This window comes from Ctenopharyngodon idella, chromosome 8 (assembly GCF_019924925.1).
Source record: "Ctenopharyngodon idella isolate HZGC_01 chromosome 8, HZGC01, whole genome shotgun sequence".
Lineage (NCBI taxonomy): Eukaryota > Metazoa > Chordata > Actinopteri > Cypriniformes > Xenocyprididae > Ctenopharyngodon > Ctenopharyngodon idella.
The window spans coordinates 33,761,113-33,780,806 of NC_067227.1; the positions used below are offsets into that span (position 1 = coordinate 33,761,113).

Sequence of the window (19,694 nt, forward strand, 5' to 3'; positions counted from 1 at the left end):
CAGATTGGCTCATGTTTTTAATCGGTACATAAATACATTTTCCATCATACACTGTGTGACATCTTTAAAATCATCTTATAAAATATCAAAAATATGCTTTTTATATTTGAAGGTTTTCTTTACAAAAACACATATAAGGTCTTTACAAACTGAAACCTCTGTGTTCTGATGGCAGCGTTGGACTGTAGACGTGATCTGCGTTACACTGTTTACCGGCGGTTGGATGTCACATACTTTGTAGTTTTTTGGTTTTTCTTCGCTAGCAGCAGCATTACATCAGCGGCGGTCAGCGATCGTCACACCGGCTCCTTCTTAAAGGGTCAGAGACATCAGATGCTTTCAGATCATCTGTGGGACGCTGCTGTTCCCCTGCGGACCGGCTGTGAGGAATAACAATGTGATTTTCATTTGAATCCCACTTCTTCTGATGCTTTATCCCGCCGCCTCCGGCTCGTTTCTGTCAGAAACCGCGAGCGCTCGCTGAACGCCACGTGATGAAATGAAGATGATCAGCGTACGAGAAGCCTGCAGGGAAACAAGAGAAACGCATCAGTTGAATTCATCAAACCTGCAGAAGAAGAAGCGCAGAACATCCAGCATTAACATGGACAGACAGACGGATGAACGGACGGATGGATGGATGGACGGACGGATGGATAAACAGAGAGACAGACAAAAGGACGGATGGACAGAGAGACAGACAGACAAACAAACAGATGGACAGATGATCATTATATTGCTCATCATGAAATGAGATGCTGGTGTGTAGGAGACACTCATGAGAAATATTGATTTCTGTCCTACAGCTTCTGCAGATCTGCATAAAAACAGACTCAAACTGTTTTATAACCGTGTTTTTGACTGTAGGATCTACTGACGGAAGATCATGTCTGTCACTGTCTTGGTTATGCAAACGTTTAAAGAACATTTTTCAGGAGGTTTGGAGTTCTGAAAGTTAAAGCGAACCTATTATGCCCTTTTCACAAGATGTAATATAGTCTCTGGTGTCCCCAGAATGTGTCTGTGAAGTTTCAGCTCAAAATCCCCCACAGATCATTTATTATAGCTTGTCAAATTTGCCCCTATTTGGGTGTGAGCAAAAACACGCCGTTTTTGTGTGTGTCCCTTTAAATGCAAATGAGCCGCTGCTCCCGCCCCCTTTCCAGAAGAGGGCGGAGCTTTAACAGCTCAACAACAACAAAGCTGGAGAATCTCACGCAGCCAAAATGAGGATTGTCAGTAACGGTGTTCAGCCTTACATTGTTCAAACCGGAGTCGACACTGATGGAGAGACTCAGGAAGAAGTTACAACTTTTAGACGTTTCTGAATGGTTAGTGGATAAATTTATGTAGTTGCTGTGGAGTTGATTCAACTCATCCACTAGCATGTGCCGTCATGTTAATCTTTTGTGTTGAATTGACCCTCGTTTGTGAAGCAGTCCGGCGTAAAATGACGGCATTTACAACAACAACTTTTCCTCTTCTCTAAAGCAGCCCAACATGGCCTCACCCCCTTTGTTGTGTGTTCTCGGGGGCAGGGTTTATGTAAATTTTAGGGTTTGTGATGTCACTAATCCAGGAAGAAGCTCATTGTAGTCCCTACCAGCTGTTTGTTGTAGTCCTTAAAAAGCAATTTCTGTAAGAGAAAATATCTCTCTTTGCACTGAACTTTGAGTGTCGTAACTTTGCAGATGTTGTTTATGATCAAACAGCAACATTACACACTAACTAAAGTTAAAAAGTGAAATCATAATCAACCACCCCTTTTGTTTTAAGATGAAGATTAGCATGATAAATGGATGCTTCACGAGCAAACAAAATACCGTTTAACATCTTCTGCATTTCTCCCGTTTCTCCATCCGGTGCTCTCCAAAACAAAAGGAAACTATAAAGAGAAGTGCAAAAATAGTTCGTTTAGACTCAGTCTGCATCAAACGGTCGTGCTGGTGGACTTGCGTAAAATGGTCTTCTGTGGTTTCTGCGAGGGGAATGTGAGGCCGCCGTTCTCCATGAGCGCTGAGCACTGATGGACGGGACTCGGTTTGGGATCCATCAGCTCGGCGTGTAAGTGCAGATCCGTGTTGTTCATGTCGTACTGCAGGTCACAGTCCGGGCAGTAGCCATGATACTGGACCTTTTCGCTGAACCGGACGCGTTCCCTTGTGGTCTGAGGACAGCGGCTCGTGTGGCCCTTCTCGCCGGCGCTTTTCGGGCCGCGACACAACGAGTCTCTGCCCGCGACGCCGTTCCGCATCAGCACGCCGTTGGCCGTGATCTCGGTGCTGGACGGGGTGGTGCGGGGCGGAGGGAGCGGAGGCGTGGGTCTCTTCAGGACCGTGAGGACGGCGGGAGACAGCGGTGCCGGTCTGAAGAGCGTCTCCTCAGGGTAGATCTTGATGCGGTCGGTGCTGGAGGCCGTGGTGGTTGTGGTGGTGCTGCTGCTGGAGCTGCTGTTGAGCGTGTCGGTCTTCGAACTGTCCTCTTCGAGATGAAGATCTGACGTCAGGCAGTCGATCTCCTGAACCACCTGAGAAAGACAATGAGAGTCAAACGTAAACGACTGACGGTGACGGACGCTTCAGTGCCACTGTCGCCTTTGACCTGATCAGTTTGGGGTTTAAACGACACTTAATATTCAGTAATATTATTGATTTGACTGCAGTGACACGATCAGATGAGAACAAAACTTGAACTGAATTGATCTGAGTAATGAGCTGATTTACAGCAGAATTTGATGAAGTTTGTATTATTGATTCCTGTTTATTATTGTGGAGCTGATTTGAAACAATCTGTATTGGAAAAAGCCCTATAGAAATAAAAAGGTGAAATTGCAAAATAAACTAGATAAAGCTGGCACTCTAGTCAAGTTTATATAGCGCTACAGGGTGAAAAGCAACGGTCCGAGTACTGAGCCTTGTGGTACTCCATTACTGAACTTGTGATTGATATGATAACTCTTCATTTACTGTTACAAACTGATGACGGTCAGATAAGTACGATTTGAACCATGCGATTCCACTAATGCCAGTGCAATTTTTGAGCCTATTCAAAAGAACGTTGTGAAAGAGACGTGTTTCGTTATATAACAGCAATAATGAATCAAATCAATAGCGCTCTGTGTCTGAACGTCTCCAGGTGAATTATATTACTTTATCAGGCGTGAGTCATGAATGACCTCTGATGTTCAGTTTAAAGGACAAGAAGCTGCAAGTGTTTTTCATTAATTTCATCCAAAGTGACTTACAAAAGAGAACATGAGCGACTCATCCAGTGCTGCCATAATAAATTTATAGTACAGTACTGAAGAATTCATGTGTGTATTTCCACACATACTGTAGAATCATCACTTACAGATACCGAGATCCAAACATTTCAGACTCCATCCTAATTCTATGCAAAATTGTTATAAATTCAACAACAAAAAAATTCAGTCAGTTTTATAAATAGTATACTCATGATGATAAGATCTGATTTCACCAATGCTCCTCTTGTGAAGGTAACTAACAGCTGCTTGTTCATATCTGACAGACACGGTGTACTCAATGAAAAAGAAAAACAACAACAGTAGACGAATGAATGACAGCTGTCAGCAATACGAACAACACGCGCGTCAGAAGGAGTCGAATCTTTGATTCTGACTCACGCGAATGAACTCGGGAGGTTTGTGATGATGTACGCGTGTCGAGTAAATGTCATGTTTACATGAGGCCTCGATGGACATGAACATCATATCAAACCTCACATAGCTCAGCTTCATCTTCATCCTCCTCTTCCTCCTCCTCCTCCTCATCATCGCAGTCACACGCACCTCTTTGAGTTCCTTCGCCACATCCTTCAGGTCTCCTAAGATGTTCTCGAGATCCTTCACGATGCCCCTGATCTGTCGTTTGACTCGAACTTTATTCACGCCTCCGTCCGCGTCCGCCGCCGCGCTCCCGGACATCCTCCGAACCGGACCCGGTCACGGGTGTACTGCGTGTCCTCTCATGACGATCACACATGTTAATGTTCGCATGTTTTCTTATAGATGCAGAAGAATCTCGAGCAGCGCGTCCCGGTGAACACGCGCATGCGCAGTCCGCACACAAACACTGATGCTGCTGGAAACCACCAACCTCATGAATACTGAATAATACAGAGAAGATATTAGAAATGATCTGTTATGATTCAGTGCTCATCTGACATTTACATTACAGCAGCTCACACTGATTAATAAACGCCTGTCTGTGCTGATTAGTGTTTAAGAAACAGAAAAATATATCTATACAAATGCAATTTAATAGCGCTGTAAGCAATTTTTATTCATTTATTTTTTGTTAAAATCACACATAAAAGGTTGGTATTATCTGAAATTACACCTGTTTCACATCGTTTGCATGTTTTAGCATGTTGCTAGCATTTTGCTAACATGTTTCTAACATGTTTTAACACGTTGCTAGCATGTTTTAACGTGTTGTTAGCATGATTAGCATTTTGCTAACATGTTTTAGCATGTTGTTACCATGATTTAATGCTGCCTTTATGTGCTATCGGAAGTGTGCTGAAGTTGTGATTACAAGCTAATCGCATTCAAGTTTCAAAATGGGAAGGCGTTCATGTGCAATTTTTACCTAGGAAACTCGTATTTACGATAATTCCGAGAGCACATGAAGGCAGCATAACATGTCGCTAACATGTAGTTAGCATTATTTAGCATTTTGTTAACATGATTAGCATGTTTCTAGCATTGTTGCTAACATTGTTGGCAACATTTAACACATTGCTAACTAGGGATGGGAGAAAAAAAAAAAAAAAATCGATTCATCGCAATTCTCTCTTCAACGATTCTGAGCTTATTTTTAAACGCCGTTTCAAGATGACGCTGCGTGTGCTTACGGTGCGTGTCCGCCGGCGCGGAGCAGAGCGAGCGTTTTCACTCTCGCGAGCCTGAAGATGCTCAACTTCCATAGGAATGATACGCTCGCTCCACGCCAGTGGACAAGCACCATCAGAAACAACAGTATTCTGAATACTGAAAGCACTCTTTGTTTATTGCTTGTAATGTTTCGTTGTTCCTCTTTATTATTATTTATTAGGCTACTTGCTTTTATGTTTTGAAGCTGTGTATAGCCTATATTTAAAAATCTTAACATACAATTTTATTAATTATTTTTTTAAACTAGTAATTATTTAAAAAGTACTTATAATTACATAGACTATGTATTAAATAAAAAAATAAAAAATAAGGTCACGAAACGAATCAATTAATAAGAAAAAAAGTGGATCAAGAATCGTTTTGGAATCAGATCGTGACTCCCATAATTGGAATCGGATCGTGAGGTGACAAAAGATTCCCACCCCTATTGCTAACATGTTTTAAGATGTTGCTAGCATGATTAGCATGTTGCTAGCATGCTTTAACATGTTGTCCTAGGATAGTCGTTAAGCTTTGCTAGTGATAGACAGCTTAAATACTCTATCGCTGCATCTGAAATCGAATACTTCCCTACAATATAGTATGTGAAAAACAGTTTTCACATACTAACACTTACAGCAGCAGCTCACACTGATTAATGAATGCCTGTCTGTGCTGATTAGTGTTTAAGAAACAGAAAAATATACAAATGCAATTTAATAGCGCTGTAAGCAAATATTATTTATTTTGTGCTATATCACACATAAAATGTTGGTATTATCTGACAGATGAAATAGAAACCGAGTGAAATTACACCTGTTTCACATCACTTGCATGTTTTAGCATGTTGCATGATTAGCATTTTGCTATCATGTATTAACATGTTGTTAGCATGATTAGCATTTTGTTAACATGTTGTTAGCATTGTTGCTAACATTGTTGCCAACATGATTTAACATGTTTTAAGATCTTGCTAGCATTATTTAACATGTTGCTAACATGATTAGCATGTTGTTACCATCTTGATAACATGATTTGCTAGCACGTTGTCCTAGAATAGTCATTAAGCTTTGCTAGTGATAGAAAGCTTAAATACTCTATTGCTGCATCCGAAATCGAATGCGCACGATTTAGTAAATCGAAGGAACGAATTAGTAAACCATGCACATGATTTAGCCTACTATTTTTTTCTTGCATGTCATGTGCGGGGCTCCGTATGAACTAGTGTAGTCACATGGACTATTTTAACAATGTCTTTACTACCTTTCTGGACCTTGAAATTGGTTATGACGTTGCTGTGTATAAGATCAGAAAGCTCTCGGATTTCATCTTAATTTGTGTTCCCGAAGATGAACGAAGGTCTTACGGGTGTGGAACGACATGAGGGTGAGTAATTAATGACAGAAATTTCATTTTTGGGTGAACTATACCTTTAAATAGTAGATCAGGATTTGTATATATTCAAATATATGTAAATAATCCTGACAGCAGCAGAGCCAACAAACCAGATAAAAACTGTACATTTCACACCAGTGTTATTTTAACATCATTGGGATGCTATTATATTTTTTAATTCATATTTTGAATTAGTTTTTATTTTAAGTTTTAGTGTGTTTTTGTCATTTTCATGAAACATTATGCACTCTCAACGACACATCAGCTCAAAGTGTGATTTTGATTTAAATTAGATTATTAATCACAATAAATATAGCGCGCAAATATTACAAATGAGTGTCTCCTACTGCCGTTTGGTGGAGTGAAGACGTGCGCATATGATTGGCTGCTGCAAGGTGACGTCAGCGCTCCGTCGCGGAAGTGGGGCAAAAGTCACGGCGGAGAGTTTTATACCAGATCCGAAGACTTTCACGCTGATCTCTCCTAAAAAACATCATCATAAACATAAATATCATCTAAACATGTCTTTGACTTTCGACGGTCGAGTGGTGCTGGTGACAGGAGCCGGCGGAGGTCAGTTTGAGCAGCATAAACTCATGCGTTTGTGCAAATAAATACAAGTAAATTAATGCAGTGTTCACTAACAGAGAGATGTAATTATCTGTGCAGAAATATAATGTGTTTATGCATCAGACAAACGCTTTACAGCAGTAAACGGAGGGCATAATAAACCACAAGACTATTCTGTATTATTATCCTGATTTTATTGTGAAGACTACTGCTGCCACATGAATAAAGATGTTTAATATTCATGAACTTGTATTATTTTGTTTAGTATATTGAGCTTAAAGGCTTTTCTAAACGCTTAAGCGTGTTATTTGGCAGTGAATCAGCTTTTGTGTGCCGATCAAAGTTCAAACAGCAGATAAGACTGAATGACTGATGCCCTCATGATTATATGAAGCTGATATTGATAAATCATGTTAATCATGTGTGTTAATGTGTTGTTGTGCAGGTTTGGGGAGGGAATATGCGCTGGCGTTCGGTCAGAGAGGAGCCGCTGTCATCGGTGATCGGATCCTTATATGATTCAGTTCAAATGAGTCGCTGCTGATGATTCGGTTTCTAGAACTCTGCTTTGTGTTCTACTTCTTTACACAGTCAATGATCTGGGAGGAGATATTAAAGGAGGAGGCAGGAGCTCGGCGGCCGCTGATAAAGTGGTGGAGGAGATCAGAGCTAAAGGAGGGAAAGCCGTGGCCAACTACGGTAGGCGACACACCTGTCAATCACACCTGTCCTGATGGAGATGCAGTCCTGATCTTGTATCTTCACCTCACAGATTCAGTGGAAGACGGAGAGAAGCTCATCCAGACGGCGTTGGATGCGTTCGGACGAATAGGTGATCTGAAATATGATGTGATATAATTATTCACGATGTTGTGCATCAGTGCCGCCCACTTTTTCCACAGCGTTCCGGAAGTATTTTGTCCATTCAAGGGATTTAAAAGAAAATAGTATTGGTTAAAGCGTTATAAATCAAACCAACAAGCTACAAACTTTGATTTGAAGAAAAACACTAACAAAAACACAAAGATACAAGACTTTACAGCTTTAATGAGGGAAAGAACTACAATCCCATAATGCATTGCCAATGACATCATCAAATTAAAGAACAATGGAGAAATAGAAAACTGTTCATCGCAAAATATGCATATATACATACACAAATATTTAAGTAGTTGTGTGCACTGAGAGCATTGTGTTGTTTTTCAGATATCGTGGTGAATAACGCTGGGTAAGTTGATGATTCTGATCATGTGACTCTCAGAGCGAATGGCGTGAGCTGTAATTCTGCTCTGGTGTTTTCTGCAGGATTCTGCGGGACCGATCTTTCGCTCGGACCAGTGACGTTGACTGGGGTACGTACCGACATGTAGAGTAAAGCAGCTTTATTTCTAGAGCGATCCCTGGGAAATTTACCATAGGACATATATGGGTTATAGCGCCACCTATGGTCCGATCTCCATAAAAGTTTGCACGCTTGTTTAGAATCTTATGTCACATGTGCTCACCTATTTTAATGAAGTTCCGAGTTTTCGTTTAGGATTTATAGGCTATTGAGTATATTTAGCCACGGCCATTTTTTTAAAATGCCCCTATTATAGCTATCCAAAGGGAAAAGTTAAACGTTTTTTTGATAATTATTGACTTGGAGAGTCCAGAGAACTATATTGCGTTGGTTTTATTCCGATCGGCCGAAAAACCTCGGGCTACTTCGCAAAAGTAGTTTTTTGACATAATTGCGAATATTTAAAGAACGATTTGATTGACGGCAGTGGTTCTTGAGGCAAAGTTGTTCAGTATGAGCAAATGTATTAAATGATATGAATATTGTGTGAAACACAGTGTTGCCAACTGCTTTCAGTTAAAAGTAGCTAAATTGGTAGCTAAATGTCACTAGATGACATCATAATGGCAAAATCATTGATCTATATAAATATGAATATAGATCAGTGGGCAAAAGAATAATCTAGATAAGGTTTGTCCAAGAAGTTGCTAGATTTGACCCTAAACTTTTGAAAAAAAGTCTCAAAAGGGGCGGGGAAATCACTAAATCTAGTGATAAAATCCCTAAATTGGCAACACTGGTGAAACACCACGTGATTACAGAGGCGTAAAACTCGTTAGCGCCAACTAGTGGCTGATTTTTCAGAATTCTTACAGACCTCTAAGGTCATGAGTTGAACATGCACATCGAGTTTCATTCCGATTAGCCTCTGTTAATTTTGTCTAATAGGTGGTCACATTTCATTGGCCGATGGCGGCCATGTTTTTTGAGATGTGCCAATGTCCTCATAGACAATCATGGCTCCTTGGACCAAGACACTGCATGCCAATTATCAAGTCAATCGGACTAACAGTTGCATAGTTATAGCTGTTTAGATGTTTTTTTCATGTTATAGCGCCACCAAGTGTCCAGTTGCTGCAATTTTTTTACTGTGACCAAAGATTGAGCCCATACACATGTGTACCGAGTTTGGTGAAAATATCTCATTCCGTTCAAGAGTTATAGCCATTTTAGTAAAAGTGGCTCCACCCACTTCAAACATTTTGGCGCCCCTTAGGGGCCCTGAATCGAAATTTAAACTTTTTTTTGATAATTACTGACAATCAGACTCCGGAGAATCTCACTGCACTGGTTTGATAAGATCGGGTCAAAAACTTAGGACTAGTTCGCAAAAGTAGGTTTTTCAAAAAAATCCAAAATACCCAAAAATTTCCCATTCCAACGATATAAGACACTTGAGCCTAACGGTTCAGGAGTTATGAGCCATTTCATACTTTCGACCGCTGTAGCGCCCCCATCAGGCCGATCGGGGCGAGCCTTGGTGACGTTGTAGACGTTGTGAGCACTACCAGCCCTCAAAAGTTTCAAGTCTCTACGACTTACGGTTTGGTCTGCCCGATAACTTTTAGCACTACACGCTTGAACCCTTAATAAAGATATTGTTTGATAAGAGAGATCTCTGAACGTAGTCCTTGAAAACTTCTCCTTGAAAAGTTCATTTGACATGATCTGTACAAATCCTGGTTTGTTTCAGACCTGATTCACCGCGTGCATCTGAGAGGCTCGTTCCTCGTCACGAGAGCCGCGTGGAACCACATGAAGAACCAGAAGTTTGGAAGGTACAGAGTACGACCGAGTTTGACTCTTTCACCTGAACGTGTGATGGTTTTATCCTGATGTCTGTTGGCAGGATCATCATGACGTCGTCCGCGGCGGGCATCTACGGGAACTTCGGACAGGCCAACTACAGCGCGGCCAAACTGGGTCTGTTGGGTCTGTCCAACACGCTGGCCATCGAAGGACAGAAATACAACATCCACTGCAACACGGTGGCGCCGACCGCAGGATCTCGCCTCACAGAGACCGTCATGCCACCAGGTGCCTGAATGAAACTCTGCAGAAGCACATGATTTTGAGCGTGAGACTGACCGCTTGTGTTCTTTCAGACCTGGTGGAGTCGCTGAAGGCCGAATACGTGGCGCCGCTGGTGCTCTGGTTGTGTCACGAGGCGTGTCAGGAGAACGGCGGTCTGTTTGAGGTGCGAAGAGCCACATTTATCAGGATCGTTCCTGTAGATCACGGCACTAGCAATGCATGAATCCACAAACTGTATATACTGTACCTTGCATGCATTAATTGCTGGATAAAAGCGTCTAATAAATCCACAAATGTAAATGAAAGTTTATCCATCATCTCAAACTTATATGGTATTTATACATGACAAACTTCAGCTGCTGTTTGTGTTTTTAGGTCGGCGCCGGCTGGATCGGCAAATGTAAGTTCTGCTCCGCTGAAACTCTTGATCTCTGTGGGAGAAGATCAGCATCAGCAGCACAAATAGATTCATGACTCACTGTTAGACCGCCTTTACATATATTGGTTATATAATGTGTTTATTTTTGTATATATATAATATATAAAAACATTTTATATATATGTGTAAACACATTTTATATATATATATATATATATATATATATATATATATATTGTTGCATATATAAGTTGTTCCTCCAGAGAGTGAGTGTGTGTGTGTGTGTGTGTGTGTGTGCAGTGCGCTGGGAGAGGAGTCTAGGCCGAACCGTGCGGCAGAAGAACAAGAGCATGACGCCGGAGGCCGTGAGAGACGCTTGGAACGAGATCTGTGACTTTACCGACGCCACCAAACCCGCCAGCATTCAGGGTAACGGACACACACACACTCATGCAGTGATTACAGCTCATTAGCAAATCAAACGCTTCCATCCAGAACGTCCAGATGTACACATGTCCGTCACATAGAGTTAATGAACCTGCTCACTGTGTTCATGAAGAGTCGCTGCAGACGCTGGTGGAGGTTCTGTCTAAAGTGGACACTGGACGAGGAATCGGAGCCAATCCGACCGGAGCCACAGCGACAAACCCTGTGAGAAACACCGACAACACACTGCAAACAGTCATGTTCTTCCTCAGTATTCCTGTCTTGTTTTCCAGCACAAATATCTAAACATTCTTAAATCAAGATAAATTTACTGGAGAAGCATTTTATTAAAGATATTAATATGAAAAATGTATCAAAATGAAGTGAGTTGAAGCTTACAACAAGAACAAAAATAGCTGGAAGCAGCAATTTAGGGGCCAAGCACAAAGGCGGCACGATAAATCATGGCTGGGAGCATCAGAACAGCTACAACAATGAGCATTAAAGACATATTAAGATGATTTTAAGCAAAATGCCTAAAAAAACAAATCTAGTCACTAGTAATATGATTTAATGGTTTATCACTTTCAACCAATAGGTGGCGCTATGACCTAATTGAATTTTATTGTGGTCAGAGGTGACAATGACAAAATTCAAAATGGCCAATATGAGAAAACTGGGTATCGTTCGACTCGGTTGCTGCACCAAATCTAAAGAGATTTTTGGCCAAACTGTTTAGAAATTACAAGCAAAAAGAGCCATTTTTCATATCTCCTGACCACTAGGTGGCACTGCGCCGAAACTGTGCAGGTAGCCTTAGATTATGATTCTCATAACACACACCAAGTTTGGTCAGAATACGCTAAAGCGTTGCGGAGATATAGCCTCACGTCCATTTTGGTGTGCTCTTTGTCGAATTCGTTGGTGCGTTATTTAAGAATGATTTGATGAATCAACTTAAATTCCTTAACTTTTTCTCAGCATGGTCTGAAGATGATACAAATCAATTCTGGTGAAAATCTGAGCAACGGCCTAGGAGTTCAAAAAAGTGGGTTTTGAAAGAAATTAAATTTCAGATTGGAAGTTCGGCCGACTACGACAAAATTGGTATCCATGTTCTCGGCATGACCCAAGGAATCTATTAAGACTGTTTCATTACAATAGGCTAATTTAATCAAAAGTTATTAGCATTTTTTGAAATTTCATTATAACTTTGCTCCGAAACTTTTTGAGTACAGTCAGGGCATGGTGCTGGAGACATATACCGAGTTTCGTAACAATACGCCAATGCGTTCGTAAAATATAGCATTTTGCGACAAAATTCAAAATGGCCGATATGGGAAAATCGGGTATCGTTCGACTCGGCATGATGCACCGAATTTAAAGAGACCAGCTTTGTGATTTTTGGCCTAACCATTCAAAAGTTATAAGCAAAAAGAGCCATTTTTCATATCTCCTGACCACTAGGTGGCACTGCGTCAAAACCATAATCTGAGGCTACTCGCACAGTTTTCATAACACATACCAAGTTTAGTCAGAATACGCTAAAGCGTTGTGGAGATATAGCCTCACGTCCATTTTGGCCTGCACGGAGTTTCTTTACAATAGTCTAATTTAATCAAAAGTTATTAGCATTTATTGAAATTTCATTATAACTCTGCTCCGAAACTTTTTGAGTACCGACAGGGCATGGTGCCAGAGACATATACTGAGTTTCTTAACTATACGGCAATGCATTTGTAAAATACAGCATTTTGCAAAACAAAATTCAAAATGGCCGACGCCCAAAATGGCCGATACGGGAAAATTGGGTAGTGCTCGACTCGGCATGCTGCGAATCTAAAGAGACCAGTGATCAACTTGAATTCCTTAACTTTTTGTCGGCATGGTCTAAAGATGATCTGGTTTGATTTTTGTGAAAATCAAAGCAACGGCATAGGAGGAGTTGGAAAAAGTAGGTTTTTAGAAAAATTCAAAATGGCGGAAAAATTTTCATGATGGAAAATTACGGCATCGGGTGCAATCGAAGAGTCTTGAGCCAAGGAATTTATTTTTTTTAGGAATTAATTTTGTTTCTAGCCCTTAATAACTAAACGTAAGCGCAACTTTGGACAGTTGGTGGCGCTAGAGGGCCACGATTATTTTTCTGACTCCATTAGCAGATATTTGTTCTTGTTTTAAGCACAAACTCACTTCATTTTGATTCATTTTTCAATCTTAATATCTTCAGTCATTTCTCTTCTCCAGTAAATGTATCTTGATTTAAGAATGTTTAGATATTTGTGCTGGAAAACTACAGATGAAGAAACTCATTGTTTGCATCAGTAACCATCAGCAGCTCTCAATCAGGTCCAGTGAAGTGTGTTGTGGTGTTTTGCAGTCTGCGGCGGTCGGACAGACGCTGCCGGAGATGACCTTCACTTACACACACATGAACTGTATCCTGTACGCTCTGGGAGTGGGAATGTCCACCAAAGACCCCGACCACCTGCAGTTCCTCTATGAAGGCCATCAAGAGTTCAGCTGTCTGCCCACGTTCGGCGTGATCGTGGCCCAGAGCGCCATGACGGGCCTCGGCAGTGTTCCGGGACTCGACATCGACTTCACCAGGGTGAGTGTCCCGTGAGTTACCGCATGTCGTCTGTGTGCTTCTTCAGAGCGTGTGTGTGTGATCCGCATGCGTGTCTTTCAGCTGCTGCACGGGGAGCAGTATCTGGAGCTGTTCAAACCGCTGCCCACATCAGGTGATCATCAGTATAACACACTCAGCGTCTCTCCTCATGCCCTCGCCTCATGTGTTGCTGAAGACGTTTCTCTCTCCTCAGGGACGCTGACGTCACGGGCCACGGTGGCGGACGTCTTGGATAAAGGATCTGGGATGATCGTCCTGCTCGATGGTGAGTTACAGGATCAACAGAAGAATGTTTCTGAAAGAGTCTCTTCTGCTCACCAAGGCTGTTTATTTGATCAAAAATACAGTAAAAATTGTGAAATATTTTTGTAATGTAAATCAGATGTTTTCTATGTGAATATATAGTAAAGTGTAATTTATATCCAGTGATCAAAGCTGAATTTTCAGCATCATTACTCCAGTCTTCAGTGTCACATGATCCTTCAGAAATCATTCTAATATGATGATTTGATGCTCAAGAAACATTTATGATTATTTTTCAGGATTCTTTGATAAATAGAAAGTTCTAAAGAACAGCATTTATTTGAAATAGAATCTTTTGTAACTTTATAAATGTCTTTACTGTCACTTTTGATCAATTTTATGCACCTTGATGAATAAAAGTGTCAGCGTCTTACAAAACCACTTTCGAGCGGTCCTGTGTTTGTCTATATGTCTGTTTCAGTTCATACGTACAGCGGTGGAGAGCTGGTGTGTTATAATCAGTTCTCGGTGTTCATCGTCGGCGCTGGAGGGTTCGGGGGGAAGCGGACGTCCCAGAAGGCCGTGGTGAATGACGCGTCACGCTCACAAACGCCAGCTGGTTTGTGTCGCAAACAGTCATTAATTTCCCAGTGTGTTTCTGATGTTTCAGGTCACGGCTCCTCCTCCAGACAGACCTGCTGACGCCGTCATAGTAGAAGAAACGTCTCGAGATCAGGTGAGATTCGACCTCACAACTTACTGAAATTACACCAGCATTCAAGAGTTTGGGTTTTAAAAGAAATAATACTATAAAGGACACACCAAATTGATCAAAAGTGACTGTAAAGATGTTTAAAATGTTACAAAAGATTCTATTTCAAATAAATTATGAAAAATAAAATGTATCAATGAATGATTCAGAATGAAGGATCATGTGACACTGAAGACTGGAGTAATGATGCTGAAAATTCAGCTTTGATCACAGGAATAAATTACACTTTACTATATATATATATATTCACATAGAAAACATATTTAAATGACAAAAATATTTCACTGTTTTTTCTGTATTTTTGATCAAATTGATTAGAATAAATGTATTAAATAAATGAAATGAAAATAAAGATTAAAATATAAAAATATTTAATAAAAGCAATAATAAAATAAGATTAAAGTAAATAAATAAAAATTATTAAAAGAAATAAAAATAAAAATGAACTTTAAAAATAGATTAAAATAAATAAGATTGTATTAAAGAAATAATAAAAAATAAGATTCAAATGAATAAAAATGTATTAAAATTATAAAAAATAAGATGAAACGAACTAAATAAATAAAAATTAAAATAAATATAAAAATAATAAAAGCAATAATAAAATAAGATTAAAGTAAATAAATAAAATGATTAAAATCAGAAATAATAATAATAATAATAAAAAATAGATTAAATAAGATTGTAAAGAAATAATTAACAAATTAGAATAAATAAAAATGTATTAAAATAAATAATAAAAACAAGATAAATAAATAGAAAAATTATTAAAATAAATATAAAAATGTTTTAAAATAAAGCAATAATAAAAAAAATATGATTAAAGTAAATAAAAATGATTAAAATAAAAAAATAAATTAAATAAAAATGTATTAAAATAAAAATATAATAAAATAATGATCAAGAATAATAAAAATGTGTTAAAATAAAGAAATATTACAATTTGGTTAAAATAAATAATGTATTAAAAAAAATATATATATATAAATATATATATATATATACACATATATATATATATATATATATATATATATATAATTACAACTAAATAAACAAAAATGTATTTAAATATAAAAATATATCAAAATAAAAAAATAATAAAATAAGCAGAAGAAACTCTCTCAGAAACCAACTGTTGAATGCTAGTGTATATGAATGTTGTTTATGATCATAAGAGTCATTTATGACGGTGAGTTTGCTGGTTCTGTTCAGGCGGCTCTGTACCGGTTGAGCGGCGACTGGAACCCGCTGCACATCGACCCCAGCTTCGCCGCTATGGGAGGTACAACACGCTCTTTGTGAATGTTAAAATATTCCAGATTAATATCGGAGTCATCCAATGGAGTGAGTTTGGGGCGGGGCCATCTGTTTGACCGACCAATGACAGAAGCTGTTCTGTTTTCTGACTGTTGACCCGCAGGATTCAAATCTCCCATCCTCCACGGCCTGTGTTCGTTTGGCTTCGCCGCGCGTCACGTTCTCAAACAGTACGCAGGAAATGATGTTTCCAGATTCAAGTCCATCAAGGTAAAGCAACAGCGAGACTTTAACCTGTTCAGGGTCAGCAGGATCATTTTGTATCATTTGAAAGCCTGAACACTCAAAATTCACCCTGTGAACACCACTGTGAAACTCAGGTGCGTTTCGTAAAGCCCGTGTATCCAGGACAGTCTCTGCAGACGGAGATGTGGAAGGAAGCAAACAGAATTCACATTCAGTGTAAGGTGAGGAAACATTTGTTCTCCCAGAATCCTATTTTTGAACGCAGTAGCCGCGGGGCGAACGCCTCTGAAATCATGATTTGTTCTGGCTTTCTAGGTCAAGGAAACGGGAACGGTCGTGTTGTCGGGAGCGTATATAGATTTACACGCTGCTGCGGACGCTTCTGTCAGCGCCGGGCCGCCGCAGGCACGTCAGCACTCACTACGCTGTTAACACACACATTAACATACACACTGAACGACTGAACGAGGGTCGTGTTCTCTCACGCAGACGGACGGCCTGCAGAGCGACCTGGTGTTCGCTGAGATCGGACGCAGGATCAGAGATCTGGGCGAGGAGCTGGTGAAGAAGGTCAACGCCGTCCTGGCCTGGGAGATCACGAAGGACGGGAAACGCGTCAGACACTGGAGTGAGTGTGTGCAGGAGAAAAGAAGAGGGTTCCAAACGTGAAAATAGACGATAAAAACTAAGATTAAACTAAATAAAAAAAATTATTAGAATAAATAATAAACATGTATTAAAAAAAATGATTAAAAATGAGATGAAACTAAATAAAGATGAAAATAAATATAAAAATATATTAAAATAAAGCATTAATAAAATAAGATAAAAGTAAATAAATTATTAAAATTAATCCATTTTTATTTTAGTTTATTTTTTTTTCTTAAGTAATAAGATTGTATTAAAGAAATAATAATAAAAAAATTAGAATAAATAAAAATGTTTTAAAATAAGAAAAAAGTAAATTAACTAAATAATGTATTAGAATAAAAAAAATAAAACAATATTAACTTATGTATTAAAATAAATAATAAAAATAAGATTAAAGTAAATGTATTAAAATAAATAAATAAAATAAGATTAAAATAAATTAAAAAATAAGATACTAAATAGAAAATGAAAAATGCATTAAAATTATAAAAAAGTGAAATTAAATAAAGATTAAAATATAAAAATTAAAAAAGCAGTAGTATTAAAATAAAGAAATAAAAATAAGAATGAACTAAATAAAAATAGATTAAAGTAAATAAGATTGTATTAAAGCAGTAATAAAAAATAAGATTAAATAAATAAAAATTATTAAAATAAAGAAATTAACTAAATAAAGATGTATTTAAATGAATAATAAAAATGTATTAAAATAAAAATATAAAATAACATTAACCTAAATAAAAATAAAAAATAAAAAAAATTATCAAGATTAATAAAAATGTATTAAAATAGAGAGATATTTAAATTTGGTTAAAATAAAAAAATAAATGTATTAAAATAAATATAAAACATGTATTAAAACAAAATAAATTAAAATAAAAACTATGATTAAAATAAATAAAAAAATAATAAAAATAAATAATAAAAATACGAATTAACTAAAATAAATAATTATTAAATAAAAATGAAGAAAAACAAGATTAAAATAAATTATATTAAAACAAAAAATTAAAATTATTAAAATAAAGAAATACTGCATCTAACAGTACAGTATTATAGTGAATAGGGAAAAAATAATGTAATAGAAACAAATTTTTTTCCACATATTTATAATGTACATTTTTCGCAGTATAAATTGGGTCTTCATGTATGAGCTGCCTGTAAAATGTAAGGATGTGGATCCTTGTTGAACAGCAGACGATGCGTTTCCTCTTTCAGCCATGGATCTGAAGTCTGGACGTGGCGCTCTGCTCAGAGAAGCCGACGGCGGCCGAGCTGACGTGACCTTCACCGTCGCAGACGAGGACTTCATGGACGTGGTGATGGGAAAACTGAACCCGCAGAAGGTACCTGCGCTCCTCTGGCTTCAGCCGCCCAGCTGATCCGTTACTAACGCTCGCGTCTGTTTCTCCACAGGCGTTCTTCGCTGGCAAGCTGAAAGTCAAAGGGAATATAATGCTGAGCCAGAAGCTGGAGGCCGTACTGAAGGACTACGCCAAACTCTGAGCCAATCAGCTTCAAGTGTTCGACTTATCACTGATTCATTCACATTCAGACATTAGTTGTAATAATGATGGATGTAAACGCATTAACCGTACTGACGCTGAACAGAGCTTCTAATGATATGAAATCATGAATAAAAACAATGAAATGTTGCATTAAGTCATTTATTTTCTCATTACAGTAATGTATATTACAGGTCTCTTCATTCTCATTATAAAATTAGATTCATTTGCGTATATATTCACATTTGAGAGGTTAAAGGGCAGAAAGCATGATCACTACAGCCGATTCCTCGCGTCATTAACTGGGTGAAGAGAGAAGAACACAATGACCTTCATCAGATAAAAATCTCTCGAAAGAACAGAAGAAAACGCTTGTGCCCGAGTCGACAGGTAAAAGAAAAGCGTAAAAAATAAACCCTGAACAACGTTCCTAAAAACAAACGTCTGCAGAAGCCTCGATTATAAATAAGCTTTATATTTAACAGAATCATTTCATCAAGTCTCATATTTACATCTGAAAATAAAAGTAGCTGTGATCTTCATTCCAGTTACTGACTCTGAAATCACAGACGCGAGCCGAAGCGGATCAACGAGGTCTGTTCTCGGGTTTATTGGTTATGGAATGATGCTTCAGCTCGACGCGGCGGATCTCTACAGAAGTGCTTAATGTGCAGAAGAGCCATTTAACCACAGGTACGCTCGATTTACGCTACCTGTGTTAAAGCTCGTCATCTCCGCCGACTAAATACTGCTTATCTTCGTAATATACAATACCTTCCCACAGAATGATTATTACAACAGCAGGAAATACCACACACTCCAGCGCCAGAGATCATGGATGATCGGTAGAAATATAAGGACACTTATCACTATATTTAAATCTAGAGCACGATCACAACACCGCTTAGCAACAGTTTGGCTAGTTAAGGCTTTACTGATATATATCTATACGTCAGGGTAACTGTATATGCTAAAGGTACAGTGTGCTTTGAACACGTCCGTCCTGACCCTGTATGATTGGCTGAGGATTCGAGCGGTGACGTGTGTTTCCTCCCTCTCTCGTATTGCTTGCCTTACCGTGTGCAAAGAAAGTCAAGAATGTGCTACATGATAAACTTCACATCGTTCCTCGCGCCGCTGCCGTAAACGCTCAGGGCGTCCGGCAGAATGCGCATCTTCATGGTGCCGTCCGCTCCGCAGGAGAACATGTGATTGGCCGGGGCCGTTTCGATCTGCATGACGCCCGTGCCGAGGTTGCGGAAGAGCGACTGTCGGGCGTGTTCGTTGGTGAAGGTGTGCAGGAGGGTCTGTGTCGACATGCTCCACACCTGACGGATCAACACAT

The 19,694-nt window shown here is 38.9% G+C and overlaps 3 protein-coding genes across 8 annotated transcripts in view; 1 reads left to right on the forward strand and 2 right to left on the reverse strand.

Annotated features, from left to right (window-relative positions):
* prr16 (proline rich 16) lies at positions 1 to 7,703 on the reverse strand. Of its 3 annotated transcripts, XM_051902801.1 has the most exons (4): positions 7,572 to 7,703; positions 3,743 to 4,125; positions 1,824 to 2,527; positions 1 to 525 (listed from the first exon to the last, which is right to left on the reverse strand). In XM_051902801.1, exons 2-3 carry the CDS (start codon positions 3,941 to 3,943, stop codon positions 1,931 to 1,933), a joined length of 798 nt encoding a protein of 265 aa, XP_051758761.1. In that variant the 5' UTR covers positions 3,944 to 4,125; positions 7,572 to 7,703; the 3' UTR covers positions 1 to 525; positions 1,824 to 1,930. The 3 variants fall into 3 exon arrangements, with proteins under 3 accessions (XP_051758761.1, XP_051758760.1, XP_051758762.1); XM_051902800.1 differs by lacking the exon at positions 7,572 to 7,703 and having other exon boundaries at positions 3,743 to 4,899; XM_051902802.1 differs by lacking the exon at positions 7,572 to 7,703 and having other exon boundaries at positions 3,809 to 4,853.
* hsd17b4 (hydroxysteroid (17-beta) dehydrogenase 4) lies at positions 6,674 to 18,500 on the forward strand. Its single transcript, XM_051902788.1, has 24 exons — positions 6,674 to 6,862; positions 7,305 to 7,358; positions 7,451 to 7,558; positions 7,632 to 7,691; positions 8,066 to 8,087; positions 8,165 to 8,211; positions 9,895 to 9,979; positions 10,051 to 10,238; positions 10,307 to 10,398; positions 10,611 to 10,635; positions 10,915 to 11,043; positions 11,174 to 11,265; positions 13,421 to 13,651; positions 13,733 to 13,784; positions 13,866 to 13,937; positions 14,397 to 14,500; positions 14,586 to 14,651; positions 15,903 to 15,972; positions 16,111 to 16,217; positions 16,328 to 16,414; positions 16,509 to 16,598; positions 16,683 to 16,821; positions 18,063 to 18,190; positions 18,261 to 18,500. Exons 1-24 carry the CDS (start codon positions 6,811 to 6,813, stop codon positions 18,348 to 18,350), a joined length of 2,190 nt encoding a protein of 729 aa, XP_051758748.1. The 5' UTR covers positions 6,674 to 6,810; the 3' UTR covers positions 18,351 to 18,500.
* Positions 18,496 to 19,694, reverse strand: part of dmxl1 (Dmx-like 1) — a 30,792-nt gene continuing 29,593 nt past the window's right edge. For all 4 annotated transcript variants that reach the window (XM_051902779.1, XM_051902780.1, XM_051902781.1 and 1 more), the window contains one exon: positions 18,496 to 19,677. In XM_051902779.1, the coding sequence (XP_051758739.1) occupies positions 19,453 to 19,677 (225 nt within the window). In that variant the 3' untranslated portion in view covers positions 18,496 to 19,452. The remainder of the gene's footprint in view (positions 19,678 to 19,694) is intronic.

Excerpts from the sequence above, each read along its gene's own strand:
- prr16 (XM_051902801.1), bottom strand. The coding sequence starts at position 3,943 with ATGTCCGGGAGCGCGGCGGCGGACGCGGACGGAGGCGTGAATAAAGTT. Across the intron at positions 2,528-3,742 it reads TGAAGATGAAGCTGAGCTAT|GTGGTTCAGGAGATCGACTG; the intron begins GTGAGGTTTGAT and ends TGTCTTTCTCAG.
- hsd17b4 (XM_051902788.1), top strand. The coding sequence starts at position 6,811 with ATGTCTTTGACTTTCGACGGTCGAGTGGTGCTGGTGACAGGAGCCGGC. Across the intron at positions 7,559-7,631 it reads GAAAGCCGTGGCCAACTACG|ATTCAGTGGAAGACGGAGAG; the intron begins GTAGGCGACACA and ends TTCACCTCACAG. Across the intron at positions 9,980-10,050 it reads AAGAACCAGAAGTTTGGAAG|GATCATCATGACGTCGTCCG; the intron begins GTACAGAGTACG and ends GTCTGTTGGCAG.